The sequence below is a fragment of the Podarcis liolepis genome, assembly GCF_965112155.1.
Source record: "Podarcis liolepis genome assembly, chromosome: 7".
NCBI lineage: Eukaryota > Metazoa > Chordata > Lepidosauria > Squamata > Lacertidae > Podarcis > Podarcis liolepis.
The window spans coordinates 92,781,569-92,806,878 of NC_139561.1; the positions used below are offsets into that span (position 1 = coordinate 92,781,569).

A 25,310-nucleotide genomic window follows, 5' to 3' on the forward strand; every position below is an offset into this window, starting at 1 on the left:
CTTTCTTTCGCTGTTTTTTGTATGTATCTGGAAAAAATGTAATAAAAACTATTTAAAAAAAAAAAAATAAAATTCTTATAACAATTGTGGTAAGAATTTTAAGGTCTTAGATGTATAATAAATGTTCATAAATGTACCAACCAAGCACGTACATAGATCAGCACAGGAAAACCGACCTGAAACCATTTTTTGATTCCCAAACTAACCAAATGTTTTCTCTGGAAGGTCAAAGGAAAATGGAAAAGCCTCCCCATTGTCTTTTCCTTCACAAATCCTGTCTTAAGGGTATGTCTGTGTATGAATAGGGTGTGAGCCTGTGACCTGGCTCAGGAACTAAGTATTTAGCATTACAAAGAATGGCCAGGCTCCCCAGGGTATCCAGTCAAGTAAGCATTAACAGGTAACCTACCAGACAAGAGATAAAACGACGACAGGAGATAAACGACGCACTCAGATTTCTGCTGTAGACCACCCTTTCTGTGATACAGATAGGTAGCCGTGTTGGTCTGCCATAGTCAAAATAAAAAATTCCTTCCAGTAGCACCTTAAAGACCAACTAAGTTAGTTCTTGGTATGAGCTTTCGTGTGCATGCACACTTCTTCAGATACACAGTCATTCTGTGATGTAGGTATGATGTGTCTGGGGGGTGGTCTTGGACTCCAGGGAGGGAATTCAAAATGTCTATATAAGGCCTTGTGTGCCATTGTTCTGGGTTCCTCCTCCCTCCTGTGTATGGTGAGCAAGGAACCCTGTTGCAACAGATCAATAAAACAGATCAGGCTTACTAGCTGCTTTGCTTCTCAATATTCTCTGGTTGGCCTCTGTTATTTTCTCCTACCAATAGGGAACCTACGTAAGGACTATATGGGCTCTTGGGTACCCCATAAGGGAACAAAGGGCAGATTTTTGTTTACAACACAATCACCTGAGAAGTAAAGATAGTCATTTATTTCAGGGATGGGGGAACGTGTGGCTCTCAGGGACTGGTTGAGAAGTGTGCATGCGGAGAAGCAGGGGCTGGAGTCTGACTTGGGAGAGGGGGGTAGTGGTTTGTGGGCACTTGTACCAGCCAGGAGGCAAGATTCAGAGGCTGGGGAAGCTTCAGAGCTGGAGGGTGGAGCACAGGATGGGTCAGAAGGAAAGGAAGAAGAGGCAGGTCAGGGAAGTGAAGGGCTGGGCACTTCCCCACCCTCTCCTGCACCATTCTCCCTGAACCAGGAGAGGACTGAAAAGGGAGGAGCAGAGGAAGTTTGCACACAGGCGCAGTCTCCAGCTGTGTGCATGCAGCTCTTCAAGGGAAGGTACATAAAGTGGGGGGGGGGGCTGTTGCTCCAACTGCTTCATACAGTGCAGACCTGGGAATAGCTGCCTAGGTAACCAGAGCTGTAGAAGAGACTGTAATTGTTATGCTTGGCAATAAATACAGTGGTACCATGGTTTATGAACTAAAGTCTGTTCTTAAACCAAGGTGTGCTTTCCCATATAACCTTACAGGTGTATAATACCATTTTTGAACCAACTTCAAGAGAAGGAGGATTGGTTTGAGAAAATATTGAATTATTTGGGCAGGTTTGAACAATTTAGGGTAAGTAAAATGTTAAAAAGTTAAATAAACCATATGGAGGGAGGAGTGTTAAGGTATATAGAATTGTACATGTGGTTGATTTGAATATGTTATTATTGATTATGTATACCCAATGTATCAGCCGCCTGGGGGTTTTCACTGTTTGTTTTCACTGTGTTTTGGTTGTTGGTAAAAATAATAATAATAATTTTTTTAAAAACCCTTAAAAAATAACAAACAGAATAAACTCGGTATTACAAAAGAAAAATAAATAAATGGAAAATAATCAGATGAATGAAACGGATGGTTCCTGCGGCCTGATCCCACCAGGCACGTCATTTACTCACGAGTAAGCCCAACTGAATTCAGCGGGGCGCCCCCTGGGGCAATGAATGGGCTGAGGAGCCTTGGCAGGCCCGCAATCCCGCGCGCAGCTACTGGGGAGTAAGCCCCATGCAACGCCATAGGGCTTACTTCCGAGTAGACCGGCCCGGGCTGCCCCTTTGGGGATCCCCTGCGCTCTCCCAACCACCTTTCACCCACATCCCAGCGCTGCCATTGGTCTTCCCCAACTCCTACGTCACACACCCCGCCGGCCAATCCCCTCCGCTTGCGCCCCCAGACCAGGGAAGAAGCCGTAATTGGCCGAGCGCGATCACGTGACGGGGCGCCATTTTTCCCACCCCCCCCTCCTCCGCGTCGCCGCCAGCCGCGTAACACGTCACTGTTTCCCCTTCCTCCGCCGGCACGTGACCCGGGCGGCCCAATCCCAATTCCCTCCATGGCTCGTCTTCTCGCGAGGTTTCCTCTCTCCACACCCCCCAGACGCCTTGTACGCGTGCGCGCGGACACGCTCGACGCGGTTTTGTTTTTGTTTTTCCGGTTCTCGCCCGCCGCCCGCGCCGGTTTTTCCCCCTCACGGAGAGGCCCTGAGGCGGCGGCGGCAGGAGCGGCGGGAAGCGGGAGGCCTCCGGAGCAGCGCGGTGAGGGAGGAGGAGGAGCAGGGAGGGGACGAGGCCCGCCTGCCGCTGCTCCCCTCAGGGCTGGGCAAGGCCCGGGTCTAAGGGGGGCGGAGGAGGAGGAGGCCTCGCTCGCTCGCCCGCCCTGAGGGAGGAGGCCTGGCTTCCCGGGCCCGTCCCCACACCGGCCTGGCGGGTCGGGGCCCCGAAGCGCCTTTGCAGGGGGAGGGCGGGGTGTGTGTGTGTTCTCGGCCTGCTCCGTGGTGGTTTCCCTCATGCGGAATCGCAGAATGGTCGGAGGGGTGGGGGTGGGAGGGGGCACCCCCAGAGGTCATCTAGCCCAACCCCGCGCCGCGCAATGTTGTGCTTCTGCTTGTGGGTCGTTTTTCTTTCTTAAAAAAGGTGTGAACCACCGCGAGATTGTTGGGCGGAGGGGGGCGTGCAAATTTTAGTAGTAGCAGTAATAATAATAATAATAATAATAATAATAATGGGGTCGTACCTGGAAGAGGAAGGGTCCCTTTCTTGTGGATCTCGGTGGCTTTTTTGTTTTGTTTCTTCCGCCGTGGTACCTCGGGTTACATATGCTTCAGGTTACATGCGCTTCAGGTTACAGACTCCGCTAACCCAGAAATAGCGCTTCAGGTTAAGAACTTTGCTTCAGGATGAGAATAGAAATCGTGCTCCGGCGGCAGCAGGAAGCCCCATTAGCTAAAGTGGTGCTTCAGGTTAAGAACAGTTTCAGGTTAAGAATGGACCTACGGAACAAATTACCGTATTTTTTGCACTATAACACTCACTTTTTTCCTCCTAAAAAGTAAGGAGAAATGTCTGTGCATGTTATGGAGGGAATGCCTACGGGTGGCATGCCTGCGGATTTTCCTCCTCTAAAAACTACATGCGTGTTATGGTCGGGTGCGTGTTATAGAGCGAAAAATACGGTAAGTTCTTAACCCGAGGTACCACTGTAGTAGCAGCAGTAATAATAATAATAGTAATGGGGTCGTACCCGGAAGAGGAAGGGTCCCTTTCTTGTAGCTCTCGGTGGCTTTCTTGTTTTGTTTATTCCATCGTTGTTGTTATATCAGGGTTAGAAACTGATATAGGAGAGCTAGGAGCTAAATGGCACCTTGAACCGAGGTTATGGGTGCAACAGCGGCATGTCTATGCACTCTTTTTTTAATAACAGGAATTCTCAGCTGAAAATGAATGAAATCTGTTGTTGTTGTTTAGTCATTTAGTGGTGTCCGACTCTTCGTGACGCCCTGGACCAGAGCACGCCAGGCATGCCTGTCTTCCACTGCCTCCCTCATATCGGTAGCTTCGAGAACACTGTCCCACCATCTCGTTCTCCTTGTGCCCTCCATCTTTCCCAACATCAGGGTCTTTTCCAGGGAGTCTTCTCTTCTCCTGAGGTGGCCAAAGTCTTGGAGCCTCAGCTTCAGGATCTGTCCTTCCAGTGAGCACTCAGGGCTGATTTCCTTAAGAATGGAGAGGTTGGATCTTCTTGCAGTCCATGGGACTCTCAAGAGTCTCCTCCAGCACCAGGATTCAACACCATCCATTCTTCGGCGATCAGCCTTCTTTGTGGTCCAGCTCTCACTTCCATACATCACTACTGGGATAAACCATCAGTAGTAGTATGTAGCAGTAGCAGTAATAATAATAATGGTTTCGTACCTGGAAGGGGAAGGGTCCCTTTCTTATGGTTCTCGGTGGCTTTCTTGTTTTGTTTTGTTGCCTTTATTCTGCTGTTGTTGTTGTTATATCGGTGTTAGAAACTGAGCTAGGACAGCTAGGAGCTGAATGGCACCTAAATGGGTGTAACAACAGAATGTCTAGGCGCACTTTTTTTATAACAAGAATTCAAAGCTGAAAATGGATGCACTGCAGCAAAAATATTTTCATTTTTCACATGGCACAGTCCTTCACCCGCCCCCAATATCCTTAAAAAGAGGGTCTCTTCTCCAGTCTTGTAGCTGGAAGTGGGCAGGCAGAAAAAAGTTCTTTCCTTCCACTCTGCAGTTTTAATCTGAAGTCTTTAGGTTCAGTACTGTTTTTGAGCTCAGAAACTGCATTAATGAAATTCCCCGTCGCAAAATGTGCCTGGAACAGTGGGAGTTTCCAACACTGAACTGTATGTCATAGAGTCGGAAGGGAGCACAGGGATCATCAAGTCCAAACCCAATGCAATGGAAGAATCATTAGCCCAACACAGGGCTCAAACCCACAGCCATGAGATGAACAGTCTCATGCTGTACTGATTGAGTTGTGTCAGTGTCATATATTTATTTATGCCATTTCCCCTGACAAGGACTCAAGAAGGTGTGCAGGTTAAAAAAAAAAGGAGGAAAAAAAGAACAGCCAAAGCATAAGGGGGAATCATTAAAAGAATTAAGCATTGGTTTCTATTTATATCCCATATTTTCCTGCTTAAGTGGCTCAAAGTGGTGCATGGTGTGGTGTCTAGAACATGGGTAGGCAAAGTAAGGCCCGGGGGCTGGATCCAGCCCAATTGCCTTCTCAATCCAGCCGGTCCGGGAATCAGTGTGTTTCTACATGAGTAGAATGTGTCCTTTTATTTAATATGCATCTCTGGGTTATTTGTGGGGCACAGGCATTCATCCCCCCCCCAAAAAAAATATAGTCCGGCCCCCCACAAGGTCTGAGGGACAGAGGACCGGCCCCCTGATGACCCCTGGTCTAGAATTAGGACCTGGGAGTGACCCTGGTTCAAGTCCTTCTGCCACCACCCACATATCACTAGGTGTGTGTCTCCCAGCCTACCCTACAAAGTTGTGGGGATTAAATGAGGACCAGGACTTAGGAGAGACCAGGATTTAAATCCACCCCACTCAGCCACAGGGAGGTTCAGTGGGTGTGACCTGGGGAGGGCAGTTGCTGCCTCTCCAGCTCAGAGTGGTTGTTGTGAAGATTGAAGATTAAATGAGAGGGAGGGAGAAAATTGTGCACTGCCTTGAGCTCCTTGGAGAATAAAAGGTGAGATAGTAAAGGTAAAGGGACCCCTGACCATTAGGTCCAGTCGCGGACGACTCTGGGGTTGCGGCGCTCATCTCGCTTTATTGGCCGAGGGAGCCAGCGTACAGCTTGCGGGTCATGTGGCCAGCATGACTAAGCCAATTCTGGCGAACCAGAGCAGCGCACGGAAACGCCGTTTACCTTCCCACTGGAGTGGTACCTATTTATCTACTTGCACTTTGACGTGCTTTCGAACTGCTAGGTTGGCAGGAGCAGGGACCGAGCAACAGGAGCTCACCCCATCGTGGGGATTCGAACCGCCGACCTTCTGATCGGCAAGTCCTAGGCTCTGTGGTTTAACCCACAGCGCCACCCAGGTCCCAAACGTGGGATATCAACATAATAAATAAATACAATATACAGTTCTCAGGCAACCCCCCCCCCCCACCATTCCCTAAAGCACACATTCACCATAAAGACACCCCAGTTTGGAAGAAGCTGAAGAATACTGGCTAGCTGTCTGACCCTGTACATGCTTATTCTTAAGCAGTGTTCAAAATTGGCCAGGTGCATTTTGCACCTGGTTATCGGCCACTTGTGAACAGGTGAAGACGTCTGGGCTTCTGGATGGTGCCTGACATCTCCACCATCTGGTGGTACATGCTTGGGGATCGTTGGATCTTTACTCTTTTAACCCACTTAATACCACATCCTGTAGAATTCTATCAGTTATCTGTGCAGTCAGGATGAATTATGCAGCCTGAGCAGGAGAAGCGAGCAACATTAGAGTTAATTGTTGTAGCTTGTCTTCGCTTACCCCACTCCACTGCCCCGCTCACAGTTGTGAAGCGTATCCCTATGCTATGAATGGTCTGTGTCACCATTAAGAAAAAGAGGTAGGAATAAGCCAGTATATATGTGGACTGTCCCAGACTTTTCTTCTTTTAAGTTCTCAGAGTTCTTAAGCTAGCTCAGTGTTGTCATCTCAACTTGTTGTTTAGTCGTGTCCAACTCTTCGTGACCCCCTGGACCAGAGCACGCCAAACACTCCGGTCTTCCACTGCCTCCCGCAGTTTGGTCAGACTCATGTTTCTAGCTTCGAGAACACTGTCCAACCATCTCGTCCTCTGCCGTCCCCTTCTCCTTGTGCCCTCCATCTTTCCCAACATCAGGGTCTTTTCCAGGGAGTCTTCTCTTCTCATGAGGTAGCCAAAGTCTTGGAGCCTCAGCTTCAGGATCTGTCCTTCCAGTGAGCACTCAGGGCTGATTTCCTTCAGAATGGATGCGTTTGATCTTCTTGCAGTCCATGGGACTCTCAAGAGTCTCCTCCAGCACCAGAATTCAAAAGCATCCACTCTTCGGCGATCAGCCTTCTTGGTGGTCCAGCTCTCACTTCCATACATCACTACTGGGAAAACCAGAGCTAAAACCATAACTGTACGGACCTTTGTTGGCAAGGTGATGTCATCTCAACTAGCCAGATATTTAACCGATAATCAATCACAGTCTGTCCTTTGAAAAATAAGACTTTAGAGCTGTTGTGCCCAAATATGGGAACTCGGCATTCCATTTTGGTGACTGACCTTGGTTTAAGGAGCCATATGGCACCTAGCTTATATCTGAGTTTCTGACGCAGCTGCAGATGTAAAGGAGAATTTGAGTTATATGACGTCTGCATAATGCTGATTTTTGTCTTTCCATTCTCATCATGCAAATGCTCTTTGAGGCCTGTGATGTGGTCTTGTCCAGAGATACATTATTTTTGGTCCGAAGTTGTTCCTCACATCGTTGATGAATCCTTATTATTTGCAGATGTTCGTGTTCTGCTAAACTTTATTCCTGTAGCGTGGGGATTAACTGGTGGGCAACAAAAATGGATTTTGCAAGCCTATTATGGTGGCTAAGAGGCTTATGCTTTTTCTCCAGGATAGAAAAGTGTTGCCGCAATGTCTGACAGCGAGGACAGCAACTTCTCTGAAGATGAGAGCGAGCGCAGCAGTGAGGCGGAAGAGGTGGAGGAGAACGAGGTGAGGTGGAGTAGAACATGCAGGCCAGCAGGTGTTTTGCACCTGCTTCAAGGAAGTGTGTCTTTGGCCTGAGTTGTGGAGAGGAGAGGCAGGCTATTTATTTATTTGGCAGATTTGCAGCCTTCCTACCCACCATTTACATCACCAAGGCATCTTGCAGACATGTAAAGCTGTTCACAGTCTCAGCAGGTAAGGAGATCCGTGTGGATTTTCCACCCTGGAACAGAGGAAGAAGCTCTTATACCCTTCACCTGACATTTTCGGGTTTTGGCTTCTCTTGAACTGGGGCTGAGGCAGAGCACATTTTCTGTAAGCAATTTCATCTTCATAATAATAATAATAAATTTTATTTATACCCCACCCTCCCCAGCCAGAGCCGGGCTCAGGGCGGCTAACACCAATACAATCACAATAAAAACATAATAGGGGGAAAGGGGGGGAGGGGGAAAACCCCAATTTAAAATACAGGTTAAAATGCAATTTAAAATGCAGCCTCATTTTAAAGTAGCTGATAAATCAAGACCCCAAGGGGAGGGAAACAAGGGTCAGACCGATTCCAAACCAAAGGCCAGGCAGAAAAGCTCTGTCTTGCAGGCCCTGCAGAAAGATGTCAAGTCCCACAGGGCCCTAGTCTCTTGTGACAGAGCGTTCCACCAAGTCGGGGCCACTACTGAAAAGGCCCTGGCCCTAGTTGAGACCAATCTAACCTCCTTGAGGCTCAGGACCTCCAAAGCGTTGTTATTTGTGGACCTTAAGGTCCTCTGCAGGGCATACCAGGAGAGGCGGTCCCGTAGGTACGTGGGTCCTAGGCCGCAGAGTCAGCAGGGCAAACTCTGGGTTGTATCCAGCACTAGCCTTGCTCAGAATTGACCCACTGAAATGACTAAGTTAAGTAAGTTAATTGAGTAAATCATAGGATTGTAAAGTTGGAAGGGACCCTAAGGGTCATCTTATCCAACCCCCTGGAATGCAGCAATATCTATTCTAGCCTTTCTTTGCATTCCACATACATCTTAGAGAAAAGCTTCTGTCTTTACCGTGAGGAGGCAGATGTAAGGAACAACAAGAGGGCCAGTGTGGTGTAGTGGCAGACTAGGGAAACTAGGCTCCACATCCCCACTCGGCCACGAAGCTTTCTGGGTGACCTTGGATCAGTCTCTCAGAGGGTTGTTATGAGGATAGAATAGGGAGGAGAATGAAGTAAGCCGCCTTGAGGTCCTTAAAAATGCAATTAATCGCCGTAATTAATTAATCATCAGAGACTCCCCCAGCCAGCTGTGTGCACCCAAGGGAGCTTTGGGCTTCTTTAACGAGAGAAACCATCCCTGTGTACCAATCAAGGCATGCTTTAAACTGAGCCTAGTTCACCAGCACGTTGGAGGGTGCACAATCCCACAAGGAGCACAGGGGCGCTTGGGTTTGCCCAGCGTAGCCTCTGGCTCTCAAGCCGTATCCAAGGACTGGGCTTGGGCAGAAGTTCTCTAGAGACCCACCCAAGGATTGCTAACAATAGAAGAATGCACTGAAAAGGATATATCAAGAACTCTGGCCAAAAGTTTCAATATAAGGAATAATTCCTACTCAAGAGTTGAAATGAAAAAGTGTATATACTGCTAAGAATAACAGTTTGAAGCTAGTAGTAAATTTAAGCACAACGTGTAAGTACGATAGTTTTAAAATAATGGTGAGTTTGGATACAACGTTTTAATAATAATAATAATAATAATAATAATAATAATAATAATAATAGTAATAATAATATCTTTATTGTCATTGCCCCCTCTCGGGGACAACGAAATTACTTGGCTGCTCCATCCACCCAGGTAGGGCACTCCACACAAAATCAAAACAACTATAAAAACACTAATTAAAACAATACAGTATAAAACAGCAAGGAAGATTAGATGACTTTCAAAGTCCAGGCTTCCCATTCAGGGCCGAGATCGCTCTGGAGAAGAAGCTGTTCTTAAGACGGCTCATTCTTGTCTTCATCGACCTGTATCTCTGTCCCAACGGCAGGAGCTCGAAGAGACAGTGACCAGGATGCGATGGATCTTTTACTATGTCCAGTGCCTTCCTATGGCACCTTGTGGCATAAATCTGCTCTAAGGTGGAGAGTGGGCAGCCAACAATGCTCTCTGCTGCCTTAACAACCCTGCACAACCCCAACCTGTCCCGGGTAGTACAGCTTCCGTACCACACACATAAGCCATAAGTGAGCACGCTCTCAATGGCACAGTGATCGAAGGCAAGCAGCAGTTTCTGCGGAAGATGGTTTTTCCTTAGAATTCTCAAAAAGTACAGTCTCTGCTGCGCCTTCTTCACAAGCCCCCTTGTGTTGACACTCCAGGACAGATCCCCTTGTAATTCAATGCCCAAAAATCTGAACGTACAGAAATAATGTAGTTTCAAATATACACTGATATAGTACAAAGGTACATGAAATACCAGTGTACAACAATTGTTTTATACAAGTCTCAATAGCAGTCAAAAAGAGTCCATATAATATTATATAAAATCAGAATAAAGGATCAAATAGGGCCAAAAAGGAGTATCCGGAGTGTGAATCAGATGTACGACTCAGTAATGGTGACCAGGACAGGGCCCTGTTTCGGAGTACACGCCTTCTTCAGCTCGGTTTTTTGACGACTATAAATCTGTTGGAAGTCTGTATCTTTAACAATAGAAGAATGGCAGATGAAGATGATGGATTTTTCGGAGCTAGCCGACCTAACCGGAAGAGTCCGCGACCAGAAGGAGGAGGAGTATCAGGAAGAGTGGAATAAATTTAATGATTATGTAGTTAAATTTGTTAAGCTAAATTAATTGAAAATAGCTTGCAGATACTTAATTGGCTTAGGATTTTATTTATGTTAAGTGATGAATTAATATGTTTAATTCCATAAGGTGAATATTTAAGGATGTTAATGTTTAGGTTAAATTTCATAAGAATTGGGATTTGGAAAACCGTTAAAAGGACATGCAATGAAATTCAACCAAGGGGAAGCGAGGAAGTCACTTAACAAAGTTAATAAGTGTAATTTTCAATAAGGCTATGATTTATGTTTGTTTGTCTTGTGTGTTTGTTTATAATATTGTGAAAACCAATAAAAAAAAAATGGGGAAAAAAAGAGAAGTTCTCTAGAGACCCGGATATCTCCTCCTAAGTCCAAAATTAGGTTGGGGCTAGGAATCGGGGCCTGTGGTTTCCATTTCCATGTAAGCAAGCTGTTTGGTGCTGTTTCCCCCACCCCTAAGTAAAGCTGCTTTCTGTGGGCTTCAGCGTGAACCACCTGCGAGTCACAGGTAAAAGGTTCTCGTTCAATAACATGCAGGCTGAAGAGGAGCGTGTCAGTGCCGTAGGCAGCGAGAAGGAAGAAGTGGAGGAAGAGGAAGAAGAGGAGGAGGAAGAGTATGACGAAGAGGAGGAAGAGGACGATGATGACCGGCCTGCGAAGAAACCCAGACATGGCGGATTTATTTTAGATGAAGCTGGTAAAAAAACAAAAACGGACTCTTCTCCTCTGCCCCCTGCCCCAACCATAAGAGACGTGTAATCTTTGACTCCTGGCTTATCGTGTGGACCTCGTCCCTTCCCTTTCTCTTCCTTCCAGATGTGGATGATGAGTATGAAGACGAAGACCAGTGGGAGGATGGTGCAGAAGACATTCTGGAGAAAGGTAAGGAGAACCCTTTTCGTGAAGATAATCTTGGATCTGGAGTAACTGGATGCCTGAGTGATAACCAAGTCGGAGCATGCAAGCTTTGACGTCCCACAGAACCTTTCGGCAGAATTCCTGCTGCGGAGGAAGCAGGAAATTCCTCCCTGGTGCTGAGTTCTCGAATGCTTGTGTGTAACCCCAAAGCAACCTAAAGAAGCCTGAGAAAACGTAATCTGCTTTATTGAGCGTAATTAATTTTCTGGAATGTTTTCCCCTTTCCTGGTTATAAGTCAGATCCCTAAAACTGGAAATGCAACTGAATTTCTTTTCGTTTTTAAAAAAGGATTTCCTTTTCTGTTTTATTTCCTGCCAGAGCTGGAAACTCTTTTTCGTTTAAAATTCCCATGTTCATTTATTCTAATGTTCTCGCCATTTCTGGAAAGCACTTAAACCGATCAGACTTTTCTCCAAGAGTTGCGGATGACCGCGGGTTGTCACATTTGCGAAAGCGCTGTCGGTTGTGGAGGTGCGAAACGAGAGCGGCCAGCGGAGGGAGAGCTGCTTCTTAGGATCGGCGGCAGCCCCTGGCTCCCGGCCGTTGTCCCCCCCCCCCCCCCGAGGCTGCCCCTGCCTGTGGGTAGTGCTCCCTCTGCTTCCCCCCCCCCCCCGGCCTGGTGGCTTCTCTCTTTTTGAGTTCTCGTGCATTTCATTCGCTTCCGCTTGGTTTGTGTGCCGCATCTTAATTTTGTTCCTTCCGCTTTTCTGTTCCCCATTCACCCTCACCCTGTGGTTGGTTTTGATGGTATTATTTGGCTCATACTGTCCGCCCTCCCACCACCACCACCTCTTCATGAGCAGAGGAATTTGAAGGTAAGAACGGTTTTTGTTTTTATCCTCTTCATTCCAGCTCCTTTCCTCTTCACCAGCTGCCTTTGCTTCTCTGCTTCCTTTCAGCCAGGTGGGGTTCTGTGCGTGAGGGGGGGGGCGGGAAAGCATGCTCAGCAAATGCCCAGTTGATGTGGCCACGCAGGGAACGGGCTTGCGCAGCCCCTGCCACTTGATCCCTTGTAGCTAAGTTCTCTGGTAGCGCAGTGGTCTTCTGAGCAGGAATGCTGTTCCAGTGGTCCCAAGTACCGTATTTTTAGCTCTATAAGACACACTTTATCCCTCCTAAAAAGTAAGGGAAAATGTGTCTGCGTCTTATGGAGCGAATGCAGGCTGCGCGGCTATCCCAGAAGCCAGAACAGAGAGAGGGAGAGCTGCGCAGCGCTCCCTCTCGCTGTTCTGGCTTCGCCATGCGAAGCCTCTGCAGGGCAGCAGGGAGCCTTCATCCCGCTGCCCTGTGGAGGCTTTGCGGGCTACCCCAGAAGCCAGAACAGTAAGAGGCTATCCCAGAAGCCAGATCCTTCTTGCTGTTCTGGCTTCTGGGATTCAGAATTATTTTTTTTTTCTTGTTTTCCTCCTCCAAAAACTAGGTGCGTCTTAACGGCTGGTGCGTCCTATAGAGCAAAAAATACGGTAATTCAAGCACTGTCCCTTTCCTTCCGGGCCCTGCCCAGGAGAACAGCCTGCAGGTGTCCGTAGATTTCTGTTGCAGTTTATTAGTCACTTGAGACATAGAATCATAGAATGGTGGAGAGTTGGAAGGGTCCCGAGGGTCATCCAGTCCAACCCCCTGCAATGCAGGAATCTCAACTCAAGCCTCCCTGAAAGATGGGCATACATCTGTCTATAAAGTGTGCAAAATCTAAAAATCAGGAAAAGAACAATTATTTATTATTGTCTATTAAATTTCTATACCACTCATAATAATAATAATAATAATAATAATAATAATAATAATAATAATAATAATAATAATAATAATTCTTTATACCCTGCCCTCCCCAGCCAAGCCCGGGCTCAAGGTGGCTAACAACCAATAATACGAAAGTTGATTGAAATACAACTTAAAAACAGTTGCCTTCATCCCTGGCCCGCTGAGCATACTAGAGGACCACAGGTTCCTCATTTTTGGCAGAGGGGCTCCTCACCCAGGAACAGGGTGGAACAGGCCATGGCTGCCAGTAGCTGCTCATGCCTAGCAGGGGCTGTCCTGCGATATCTCAGCCTTAACGGCGGGTCCTTGACTCCCTTAGCAGCGTTTGCAAGTCTCTCTCTCTTTTTCCTCCTTTCTCCTTTCCTCCTTTTATCTGGTCTTTCTTGGCAAGCACAGTGGAGTTGTCAGAGAGCGTTGCAGGGTATCTCAGCTTGCAAACAGACCAGGCCCTGAAGCTGTTTGCAGTTCTGAAAAGTCTGTAGCTCTCGCCCATACACTTTGCCCAACAAAAAACCTCTTCTCTGCCTCTGCTGTTCAGCATTGCAAACGTCTGTTTCTTCTTCTAGCGTCCAATATTGACAATGTGGTTCTGGACGAGGATCGCTCTGGAGCACGGAGGCTGCAAAACTTGTGGAGGTAAATGGCATTGCATGCAGAGCAAAGCACAGAGCAGGAGCAGCATAGGCGTCTGGCAGGACTTTGTGTGTTTATTTTGAAAGCAGAATTGCCTGGTTTGGCTCGACTGAAATAAGTGTACAATTGCATCTTATATGGGGGTTCAGTTCCAAGGGTTCCACATACACAGAAAAATCGTATACAGTGGTACCTCGGGTTACAGATGCTTCCGGTTACAGACTCTGCTAACCTAGAAATAGTACCTCTGGTTAAGCACTTTGCTTCAGGATGAGAACAGAAGTTGCGCTCTGGCGGCGGCAGCAGGAGGCCCCATTAGCTAAAGTGGTGCTTCAGGTTAAGAACAGTTTCAGGTTAAGAACAGATCTCCGGAACGAATTAAGTACTTAACCCAAGGTACCACTGTATATTCAAACTCTCGGAACTTTCCTGCAGCTAATGGATGATGGCTTAAAAGCTCTTCCTTGCTTGCCTTTAACATGTGCAATTTCAACCAGCCTGCCTTCAATCATGTATGGTTAAAAACATGCAAGTTAAATTCACATAAGATGCGATTGTATTGTACATTCATACCTTGGTAGTCGAACAGCTTAGCTCTCGTACATTTTGGTTCCCAAACGTCGCAAACCCGGAAGTGCCTGTTCCGGTTTGCAAACTATTTTTGGAAGCTGAACGTCCGACAGGGCTTCGGCAGCTTCCGATTGGCTGCAGGAGCTTCCTGCAAGTTTGGGGATCTTTTGGAGCAGGAACAAGGGAGTTTGTGTGTTGGATTTGAGCTCCCCTTGACCCCAGGCAACACAGCTATTGACCAGGGGTGAGGGGAGTTAGTAGGCTGGAGGGCCACAGATTCCCCCTAAACCCTGTTTCCAGATGTTCAAAGCTGGTCACTCATTGATTTCTTTTTCTGGTAAAGCCCTGCAAGAACCACCCTTCACCCTATGGTCCCAGGGCACATTACAAGAATTAAAATGCAGTATTATAACCACTTACAACCACACCAATAAGGTGGATCCTAAAATATACACCTCAGGGGTCTAGTGATTTGGCTGTTGCAGGTGACTGGGGTGGCAGTTGAGCTTTGGGCTTCCTGCCTTTGCCCTTCTGCTGCACCAGAACACATGCAAAGTGCTTTGGTCTGGCTAATACGTCCCCTCTCACTTCACACTTCTTGTTTCTCTCCCCCCCCCAACAGGGACCAAAGAGAGGAGGAGCTGGGCGAGTATTACATGAAGAAGTATGCCCAGTCTTCGGTGCGCGAGACGTGAGTATGCCGCTTTTATCCTGCCGGCGGTTCCCCGTTTCGAAACACTCCTGCTGGCCAGTTTCTTGGCCTTGTCCCTCCACCCTTGGACCTCTGAGACCTCCTCTCTCTCTCTTTCTCCAGGGTGTACGGCGGCTCTGATGAGCTTTCTGATGACATCACGCAGCAACAGCTACTTCCTGGAGTCAAGTAAGGACTTTCTGTTGTGAGCATTCTGTTCTCGCAGGAGCAGAAGACTTCGGTCTTGTGAGACTTAGCGGGATAGAGGCTGGGGGGGGGGGAATGACTCTGGACGTGAGAGCAGGACTGAGACGGCCCAGTTGAGAGGCCGCAGCCCTGGTGTTAAGTAGCGGGCGATGCTTACGTTGGCCATGGCGAGCTCACCTTGCGGTGTTTGTTCTCCCCTCCCCATCCAGGGATCCCAACCTCTGGACTGTGAAATGCAAGGTAAGCCCCGCAGGCGCAGAGAGGTTGCTTTCGCATTGCGTCTGCTACCCGACATCCTTTTTCATTCCAACCCTTCTCTCTCCCACTTCCAGATTGGAGAGGAGCGGGCCACAGCCATTGCGCTCATGAGGAAGTTCATCGCCTACCAGTTCACAGACACAGTAAGTGGGCTGGGAAGGGGGGAACAGAAGACGACCTTGACGCTTCACTTTTTCTACAGCGCTGCTCTTGCCATGGGGTTGTCCCTCTTGTTGCTCCTTGCCGCAAACGTTGGCTTGATGTGCCAACTAGCCGCCATAGATGGCTGCCACCAGGCCTTACCCTTCCCAGAATCCTCTGCCAGATGCAAAGGGCCGGGGAGTGAGTTGGGGTCTTGCCTTTAATAATAATAATAATAATAATAAATTTTATTCATACCCCGCCCTCCCCAGCCAAGACCGGGCTCAGGGCAGCTAACAATCAATAATAAAAACAAGTTGATTAAAATACAACTTAAAAAACAAGATTCAAATACAACATTAAAATGCAGCCTCTTCACAGGAGGAGAAAGGAAAAAAGAAAGAGGGGGGGGGAATCAAATTGATTCTAAGCCAAAGGCCAGGTGGAACAACTCTGTGTTACAAGCCCTGCGGAAAGAAATCAGATCCCGCAGGGCCCTGGTCTCATGAGACAGAGTGTTCCACCAGGTTGGGGCCATCACTGAGAAGGCCCTGGCTCTGGTCGAGGCTAATCTGACTTCCTTAGGGCCCAGGACCTCTAGGGTGTTGCTATTTATGGATCTTAAGGTCCTCCGTGGGGCAGGCCAGGAGAGGCGGTCCCATAGGTACGAGGGTCCTAGGCCGTGAAGGGCTTTAAAGGTCAAAACCAGCACCTTAAATCTCACCCTATGTTCCACTGGGAGCCAATTTTACAGTGAAGTATGAGAAAATAAGGATTTCTTCCCTGCCTCTCCTCATGAACCTTTAGCACAACAGATTGGAGGAGGCAGTGGGCAAGATCCAAGGTTGGTGAGACTTGGAGCAGACCCATTGAAATTAGTGGACAGGCCCATGAATTTCACTGGGTCTGCTCTTGGGAATTACTTAATTGGCTACATCTCACCTTGTGGAGGATAAGGCGTTTGGAGGCAGCAGTGCATCTGATTACCAGTTGCTGGGAAGCACAGGAGTGGTCTTGGGCTCGGATCCTGCCCCTGGGCTTCCCATTGGAGCATCTGGTTGGCCGCTGTGAAAAGAGGATGCCGGACTAGATGGGCCCTTGGCCTCATCCTGTAAGGCTCTTCTTACGTTTCCTCATTTGCGGCGAGGATCTGGATAAAGAAAAAAGCTGCAGAAGTCCTTCCTCCTCGCTTGAAATACTCTCTTAACTTCCTCCAAACTGCAGTGCAAAGGGAGAGCTCAGGGAAGGGAGGGAAGACCTGTGTATTGCTGGCCAGCCTGATTGCCCAGGGCCAAGTCCACTTTGCCCCAGTGTGCCGGTGACTGTCTTTAGAGTTGCCTGGTACAGCAAAGTTCCAGCCAGGCGTGTCCTTTTCCTGCAAAGTGTGGCTGGCCTGGAGCAATATAAACGAGAGATGCGAGAGAGCTACATTGAGAGCTTGGAGAGGCATGTCCCAGCCTCTCTTGTGCGTAACCCACCCCCATTCTTCCTCCGCAGCCCTTGCAGATCAAATCGGTGGTCGCCCCCGAGCACGTGAAAGGGTACATCTACGTGGAGGCCTACAAACAGACGCACGTCAAGCAGGCCATCGAAGGGGTGGGCAACCTCCGGATGGGCTACTGGAACCAGCAGATGGTGCCCATCAAGGAGATGACGGACGTGCTTAAGGTGGTGAAGGAGGTGACCAACCTGAAGCCCAAGTCGTGGGTGCGCCTCAAGAGGGGCATCTACAAGGACGACATTGCTCAGGTGAGACGAGACCTTGGCTGAGGGTCCGGATTGAGGAATTAACAGCAGGCATGATGGGTATTTTCTTTGTACAGTGGTACCTCGGAAGTCGGACAGAATCCATTCCGGAAGTCCGTTCGACTTTCAAAACATTCGGAAACCAAGGCGCGGCTTCCGATAGGCTGCAGGAAGCTTCTGCAGCCAATCGGAAGCTGCGGAAGTCATGTCAGACGTTCGGGTTCCCAAGAACGTTTGCAAACTGGAACACTCACTTCTGGGTTTGCAGCGTTCAAGAGCCGAAACGTTTAATTCACAAGGTGTTTGGGATCCAGGGTGCGACTGTATTTTAATGTACCGAATGGAGTGAAGGCTTATGGGTTGTGGTGTTTTGGGAGAGTGTGTATGAACTCAGCAGGGCTTAGTTTATTTTTCTAGTTGATGTGTGTGTGATGCTTCGCCAAGTTACACAGGCAAAAGAATAGACCAGTCATAACATCACAGAATGGTTTGGTTGGAATAGGGCCCTCAAGAGTCATCTAGTCCACCCCCTGCAACGCAGAATCACAGCCTGCCCTGAAAGCTTTTTTTTATTTAAGCCCATAAAGTGGTCTTTTGCTTTATTAACTTTCTTTTTTAAAAAAATATTTTTATTAACCAATTTCCACATAACAATTTATCAATCCTCTTAATCAATTACATCATTTCCCCCCCTTCACCCCCCTCAACTCTCCCTCTCCCCCCCCCACCAAGGACTTCCCTCAGCTCCCCTCCCTGATTTCTTTACATATATTGTTTTCTGCATGTTATAAAACTGCACATGTCCTTACTTTGCCTACATGTGTCCAGCTATTAAATTTGTGAATGTTTTTTCAAAACCTGCCAAAGAGTCCAGTTCATTTTGCTGTCTTTTTAGACAGCTTGTAAAAAGTTCCCATTCTTCCTTGAAGTCACAGTTGTCCTTTTCACACAGTTTATATGTCAATTTGTCCAATTCTACATAGCTCATCAATTTTTCTTGCCGCATTTCTTTTGTGGGGTTTCCTCACTCTTCCATCCTTGTTCTAACAAGACTTTTGCCACTGTTGTAGCGTACATAAATAAGTTCTTTACCTTTCTTGGCAGGTCTTGTCCTACAATCCCTAACAAAACTTGAAAGCTTTTGACCTGCTTCCAAAAAAGCAGCAGCTGACATTTCCACTTCTCAGATGCCTTGTGTAGGATCACAGAATTGTAGAGTTGGAAGGGACGCAGGGATAATATCTAGTCTAGACCCCTAGAATGCAGGAATCACAACTGAAGTATCCCTGACAGATGACCATCCCACCTCTCTTTAAAATCATTCAATGAAGGAGAGCCCACCAGCTTCTAAGGGAGTTTGTTCCACTGTTGAACTGCTCTTAACGTCAGGAAGTTCTTACTGATGTTTAGTTGGAATCGCCTCATCGCTGTTCATCTCAGCTTGAAAGGTGGCAACAGCCTGAGAGGTCGTAGGCTGGCGTTTGCCCGCCATTTTGCTCTTTGTGTTCAGTTGCAGGCATGTCCAAAGTCCCTTTCAGGGGCCTAATCCGGCCCACCGGTCTGTTTAACCCAGCCCCTGTGGCAGTTTATTTCCCTAGGGTAAAATCCTTTAAAAAAACTCAACAACTCCAAGCCCCCAAAAAGCTCCACAACTTCAATCCTATAAAAAGCTCAACAACTGGTTGGTCCTTTGGCTGGCCCCCACGGCCCTTCACTTCATCAAATCTGGCCCTCTTTGGAAATAAGTTTGGACACCAGCGCATGCTACATCGAGAATCCTATGGTCTGGGTTGCACAAGGTGGAGGCTAGAGACCCCTGCCTTTGAGCAAGGAGTTTGTGCTTGATCTGTGTTGCTTGCAACCTGAACACCGACCAATGTCTTTTCCCTCCCTTTCCCCTTAGGTGGATTACGTGGAGCCCAGCCAGAATCAGATTTCCCTGAAGATGATTCCCCGCATCGATTTCGACCGCATCAAAGCCCGCATGAGCCTGGTATGTTGGCTCGGCGCATTGCGGGAGCCTCCCTTCACCAGTGCACCTTTTGGGTGCTTCTGCTGGGCCTTTGGTTTTTTTGCCTCCGGTTATTCCAGGTTTGGTGGGCTGAGAAAGGGAAGAGGGGCTTCATTTTAACCCTTTGGTGCGTCAAAACAGAAGCAGCCGCCCTCGGGAGCGGGGTCTGCAGAGACTGGAGTTCCGTTGGCTCCAGTGTAATTCAGAGATGCGTTTCCCTAAAACAAGAGCAAAATGACCTTTTCTCCCCTGTAAGCTGTCTTCTCCCTTGGCCAGTTGGATGAGTCGGGATGTTCTGGTCATTAGTGGGCGTGGCCAGAAGTGGGCGTGGCCACCCACACCTGCATGTGCACACTGGACACACCCAGTTCCCTCCTTTAGGATCGTCTCCCTTATTTATTTATTTTTATTTATGCCTCTGCCTCCATATTTTTGGGATCTTGCCCAGGGTCCAGAGGCAGGTGAGGCCCCTAGCTGGGGATTAGCCACTTGTACCTTTAAATTCTCTCTAAAACCACCACACTTCCTGGGTTGCTTCTCCCGTCGCAAACCCTGCCTCTGCCTCTCCCGTTTCAGAAAGACTGGTTTGCCAAAAAGAAGAAGTTCAAGCGCCCGCCGCAGCGCCTCTTTGATGCCGAAAAGATCCGGTGAGAGTCCAGAACGGCGGGGTGTGTGTGTGTGTCCATATTTGGAGAGGAGGCGGGTGCTGAAGGGCCTGAGAGGGGGAACCCAGGGCAGAAAGACTGTTGGCTGAGTGATGACAGCTGCAGACTCTGTCTTCCTGGGGAACCAACCCATGCACAATTTGTCCATCTCCAGCTGTTCTCTTGCTGCTGGTCACGCTAACTGCTAAGCCTCTCCATCCCTTCATTTCCAGGTCTTTGGGCGGCGACGTGGCCTCCGATGGGGATTTCCTCATCTTTGAGGGGAACCGCTATAGCAGGAAGGGCTTCCTCTTCAAGAGCTTTGCTATGTCTGCCGTGGTAAGGATTGGGGGGGCCCTGAGCAACAGGGTGGGTGGAGGAGGACTCCTCTTGCGGTATAGACCCTTGTTGTATAAGAGGAAATGGCAGGTGGCTGACATTCTGCACTGGAGGCTGACTTGAACCTGGTGAGAAGGCATTGGTTCAGCCAAACCAGGACGGTGTTCTCTAATGGGTACCTGCTGGTGTCTGCTTTGCATCTGCCGGTGCTGATGTGTCCTGGGTAGTCCCTCCCGATGCAATCCATGTCCCCGGGGCGTGAGATCTGCAAATCAGCCCTGGCAGAAGCAGGGAGTGGAGAGGCCTTTGAAAAAGTTCAGTACTGGTGCAGATGGTGCTGCCTCTGTCCTTCCCATCCCCCTCAACCTGCTCTGTGTCGTTTCGCTTTCTCTCCCCCTCCAAACCACCCGTGCTGTTTCCTGGGCATCGTCAGATCACAGAAGGAGTGAAGCCCACTCTGTCCGAGCTGGAGAAATTTGAAGACCAACCGGAAGGCATTGACTTGGAGGTGGTGACGGAAAGCACAGGTAATAATGATAATACAATTTTATTTCTATCCCGCCCTCCCCAGCCGAAGCCGGGCTCAGAGCGGCTAACAACAATAAAAGTAACACAACATTCTAAAATCAATTCCTTTTAGAATTAATTCAAAATCAAATTGATGGCAACCATTGGGCTAGAGTTCTGTGAGGATTACCAAAGGAGGGGGTCAGACTGTGCCTTGGCCAAAGGCCTGGTGGAACAGCTCCGTCTTGCAGGCCCTGTGGAAAGATGTCAAGTCCCGCAGGGCCCTAGTCTCTTGTGACAGAGCGTTCTACCAGATTGGGGCCACAGCCAAAAAAGCCCTGGCTCTGGTTGAGGCCAGCCTAACCTCTCTGAGGCCCGGGACCTCCAAGATGTTTTTGTTTGGAGACCGTAAGGTCCTCCGTGGGACATACCAGGAGAGGCGGTCCCATAGGTACGAGGGTCCGAGGCCGTATAGGGCTTTAAAGGTCAAAACCAGCACCTTAAACCTGATCCTGTACTCCACCGGGAGCCAGTGCAGCTGGTATAGCACCGGGTGAATGTGATCTCCCAGTGAGGACCCCGTAAGGAGTCTCACTGTGGCATTCTGCACCCGCTGAAGTTTCTGGGTCAGTCTCAAGGGCAGCCCCCCGTGGAGTGAGGCTTCTGGCCTCTGGTGTGCTCCTCCGTGACTCCCCAGGCACTCGCTCCTAGCTCATGGGGATCCTCGCCAAGAGGACCCACAGCCTCCAATTGTCCCGGGTCCATTGTGCCTTCCAGGTAGGCCAAGGCCATTGGAACTTGCTGCATGCTGTCCTCTCTCAGGAAGGGGGCTGTGGCAAGTTGCTCAGGTTGCGCCGCCTCACTTGCCTCCTTCCATCTTTCAGGGAAGGAGCGGGAACACAACTTCCAGCCCGGCGACAACGTGGAGGTGTGTGAGGGGGAGCTGATCAACCTGCAAGGCAAGATCCTGAGCGTGGACGGGAACAAGATCACCATCATGCCGAAGCACGAAGACCTCAAGGTACGGTGGCTCCCTGTCTTCTCCCTCCTCTCTCTGGCATCATGGCATCCCGAGTGCATTATGATGTCAGCCAGTAGTTCCCAAGTGGGCAGTGGGATTACCTAGGGGGCCCCGGGGAGTGTAAATGGCTTTGGAAAGCTTAGATCACTGGATCGAGTTCATCTGTTTCATTGAATTAATTCAACCTAAATAGTTTTAATTGGATTTCAAATGGATGTGCAATCAATGGTCACTTTTCTGAATTGTATTGTGTTATTATTTTCCTTATGTGGGTTGTGCCAACCTCTGTTCTGAATAATGCTTTCTGTAGGGCAGGAGGGACTGGGGATTAATTTATGGAGCCATGGGGATAATCATCATCATCATAAATTTTATTTATACCTCACCCACCCCAGCCAGAGCCGGGCTCAGGGTGGCCAACACCAGTAAAATTACAGTAAAATCATAATGGGGGGGGGGACAATTTAAAATGCAGTTTAAAATGCAGCCTCATTTTAAAAGTAGCCCATAGATGAAAACCATAAGGGGAGGGAAAACATAAGGGTCAGACTGAATCCAAACCAAAGACCAGGTAGAACAGCTCCGTCTTGGAGGCTCTGTGGAAAGATGTCAAGTCCTGCAGGGCCCAGGTCTCTTGTGACAGAGTGTTCCACCAAGTCGGGGCCAGCACTGAAAAGGCCCTGCCCCTAGTTGCAACCAATCTAACCACATTGCGACCTGGGACCTCCAAAATGCTGTCATTTGTGGACCTTAAGGTCCTCCGCAGGGCATACCAGGAGAGGTGGTCCCATATGTACGTGGGTCCAGTGGCCCCCAAAGTCAGGGAACAGCCAATGTAGGCTGTTTGCCAAGCGATATCTATAACCGCAAGCTGAAATGTCACATGGGAGCGAGCTCCCTTTGCTGTGGGGGTGGGGGAGTGCCTGCTTGTGGCAAGGATGAGCACAGACACATTGAGTCCTGCTGGATCAGGCCTAAGACCCATTTAGTCCAGCATCCTAGATGAGATGCCTGCATGAATAATAATAATAATAATAATAATAATAATAATAATGAATTTTTATTTATACCGCCCCTTCCCGGTTCAAAAACCGGGCTCAGGTTGGCTAACAACAAATTTAAAACACTTTAAAACACTTAATTATAAAAGCAGCATAAAATACAGTGTGAAAACATGAATAACAATAAAATTCAAAAATCAATTCGATAATCCCCAGGGCTAGCTGGCTGAATTCGTCTTACCTGGGCCAGCGAGGAGGCCAGGGGAGAATGAGCTGTGGGGTCTCAGAGCGGGTGATCTTCATAAAAGGGGAGGGGGAGGGAAGGAAGGGGAATAAAAGATAGGCTGAATTCAAATTAAAAGCCAGGCGGAATAGCTCTGTCTTACAGGCCCGACGGAAGGAGGTTAAATCCTGCAGGGCCCTGGTCTCATGGGACAGAGCATTCCACCAGGTCGGAGCCACCACTGAGAAGGCCCTGGCCCTGGTGGAGGATAGTCTGACTTCCTTAGGGCCTGGGACCTCTAAACTATGGTTATTCATGGACCTTAAGGTCCTCTGCGGGGCAGACCAGGAGACACACACTGTTTTTTTTACTGGCTGGCTTTGTTTATCGTGACGGAATATAAGAAGAGCCTGCTAGATCTGCCCAGTGGCCCACGTAGTCCAGCATCGTGGTCTCGCTGTGGTCAGCGAGATGCCCATTATGGAAAAACCACAAGCACGATTCAAGCACCAGAGCCCTCTCCCTTCCTGCAATTTCCAGCAATTATTTGTTCTCTCCCTCCTCCTCCCGCACTAGGACATGCTAGAATTCCCGGCCCAGGAGTTGCGCAAATACTTCAAAATGGGGGACCACGTGAAGGTGATTGCCGGCCGCTTTGAGGGCGACACGGGACTGATAGTCCGTGTGGAGGAGAACTTCGTCATCCTTTTCTCCGACCTCACGATGCACGAGGTGAGTGGGGGTGGCAGGCAGAGAAAAACAGCCTCTCTCTCGGCCTTGGTGGTGGTGGTGGGGCGTCTTGAGAGGCTCGTTGGTTTTTGGCGATGTGTCTCTTACCACTCACACATCCCCAGCCTCCTGCCTTTGAACCAAGCTCGTAATTCTCTCTCCTTTCTGCATCTGTGCTTTGTTATGTACCGTATTTTTCACCCCATAGGACGCACCGCCCCATAGGACGCATCTTAATTTTTTTTGGGGGGGGGAATAAAGAAAAAAAATTCCCCTCCCCAGGCACGGGGCAGGCGCGGGGGAAGCCCGAGCTTCCCACGACCCCAGCCCCCAGAACAGCCTGCTATCTGCAAGACTAGGGAGCTGCGCCGGTCTCCCCAGGCTTGCGGAGAGGTGCGCGAAGCCCGGGGGCGCTCTTCAGCGCGCACCAGGATTCGGAATGCAGGCAGCTCTGCACTACCCTCCGGAGCCCCGTGCGGCTTCGTGCCGGGATCCGGAGGGTGGCGCAGAGCTGCAGGAAGCCCTGGAGCACAGGCAGCTCTGTGCCACCCTCCGGAGCCCCGCGTGGCTTCGCGCCAGGATCCGGAGGGTGGCGCAGAGCTGCAGGAAGCCCGGGAAAGCCTGCATTCGCCCCATAGGACGCACACACATTTCCCCTTCATTTTTGGAGGGGAAAAAGTGCGTCCTATAGGGCGAAAAATACGGTAAGTCAAAATGTCAAAAGTGCCTTTTTGAGATTACTCCCTTCCCTCCTGCAGCTCAAAGTCCTCCCCCGAGACCTCCAGCTCTGCTCGGAGACAGCCTCTGGCGTGGATGTTGGTGGCCAGCACGAGTGGGGGGAGCTGGTGCAGCTGGACCCCCAGACAGTGGGGGTCATTGTCCGCCTGGAGCGGGAGACCTTCCAGGTAGGTGGGTGCTGCCTTTGCGGGTTGGTTGGGTTATGGGAGTTGCTGCCTTCCATTCCTTACATCAGAGATTGCACCTCGCGTGGTTTTATTTTACTTTGTTTTCTTTAATGGATCAAATCCAGAACTGACGAATGTTTTTTTAAAAAATTAAAATTATAAAGCAAGAATGTTCACTTGGGATCTCTTAACGGTTAAGGCACAATAAGTCATTTTCAGCCGGTGGCGCTGTGGTCTAAACCACTGAGCCCCTTCGGCTTGCCGATCAGAAGGTTGGCAGTTCGAATCCCCACGACGGGGTGAGCTCCTGTTGCTCTGTCCCAGCTTCTGCCAATCTACCAGTTGGAAAGCATACCAGTGCAAGTAGATAAATAGGTACCGCTGCGGCGGGAAGGTAAATGGCGTTTCTGCGCGCTCTGGTTTCTGTCACAGTGTCCCAATGTGCCAGAAGCGGTTTAGTCCTGCTGGCCACATGACCTGCAAAGCTGTCTGTGGACAAACGCCAGCTCCCTCGGCCTGAAAGTGAGATGAGCGCCACACCCCATAGTCGCCTTTGACTGGACTTAACCATCCCAGGGGTCCTTTACCTTTTTATCTTCAGCTGATCTTGTGTATGCACACGTGTGCAAGGACATAGCATATGCCTCGCTCATCATACAGCATTCATCAAAGA

The 25,310-nt window shown here is 49.0% G+C and overlaps 1 protein-coding gene and 1 long non-coding RNA gene across 4 annotated transcripts in view; both read left to right on the forward strand.

Annotated features, from left to right (window-relative positions):
• Positions 1 to 25,310, forward strand: part of LOC310712949 — a 2,318,697-nt gene that overhangs the window by 1,651,219 nt on the left and 642,168 nt on the right. The gene's annotated exons all lie outside the window — the stretch shown is intronic.
• Positions 2,363 to 25,310, forward strand: part of SUPT5H (SPT5 homolog, DSIF elongation factor subunit) — a 37,591-nt gene continuing 14,643 nt past the window's right edge. Inside the window, exons 1-18 of one of the 3 annotated variants that reach the window (XM_083516117.1) lie at positions 2,395 to 2,548; positions 7,430 to 7,530; positions 10,866 to 11,025; positions 11,145 to 11,210; positions 12,051 to 12,062; positions 13,578 to 13,647; positions 14,837 to 14,905; positions 15,029 to 15,094; positions 15,322 to 15,352; positions 15,445 to 15,513; positions 17,009 to 17,260; positions 19,161 to 19,250; positions 19,845 to 19,915; positions 20,146 to 20,251; positions 20,685 to 20,778; positions 21,643 to 21,779; positions 23,580 to 23,735; positions 24,491 to 24,637. In XM_083516117.1, the coding sequence (XP_083372243.1) occupies positions 7,450 to 7,530; positions 10,866 to 11,025; positions 11,145 to 11,210; positions 12,051 to 12,062; positions 13,578 to 13,647; positions 14,837 to 14,905; positions 15,029 to 15,094; positions 15,322 to 15,352; positions 15,445 to 15,513; positions 17,009 to 17,260; positions 19,161 to 19,250; positions 19,845 to 19,915; positions 20,146 to 20,251; positions 20,685 to 20,778; positions 21,643 to 21,779; positions 23,580 to 23,735; positions 24,491 to 24,637 (1,677 nt within the window). In that variant the 5' untranslated portion in view covers positions 2,395 to 2,548; positions 7,430 to 7,449. Of the gene's footprint in view, positions 2,549 to 7,429; positions 7,531 to 10,865; positions 11,026 to 11,144; positions 11,229 to 12,050; positions 12,063 to 13,577; positions 13,648 to 14,836; positions 14,906 to 15,028; positions 15,095 to 15,321; positions 15,353 to 15,444; positions 15,514 to 17,008; positions 17,261 to 19,160; positions 19,251 to 19,844; positions 19,916 to 20,145; positions 20,252 to 20,684; positions 20,779 to 21,642; positions 21,780 to 23,579; positions 23,736 to 24,490; positions 24,638 to 25,310 lie in introns of all 3 variants that reach the window. The other 2 variants (XM_083516116.1, XM_083516118.1) reach the window with 2 other exon arrangements.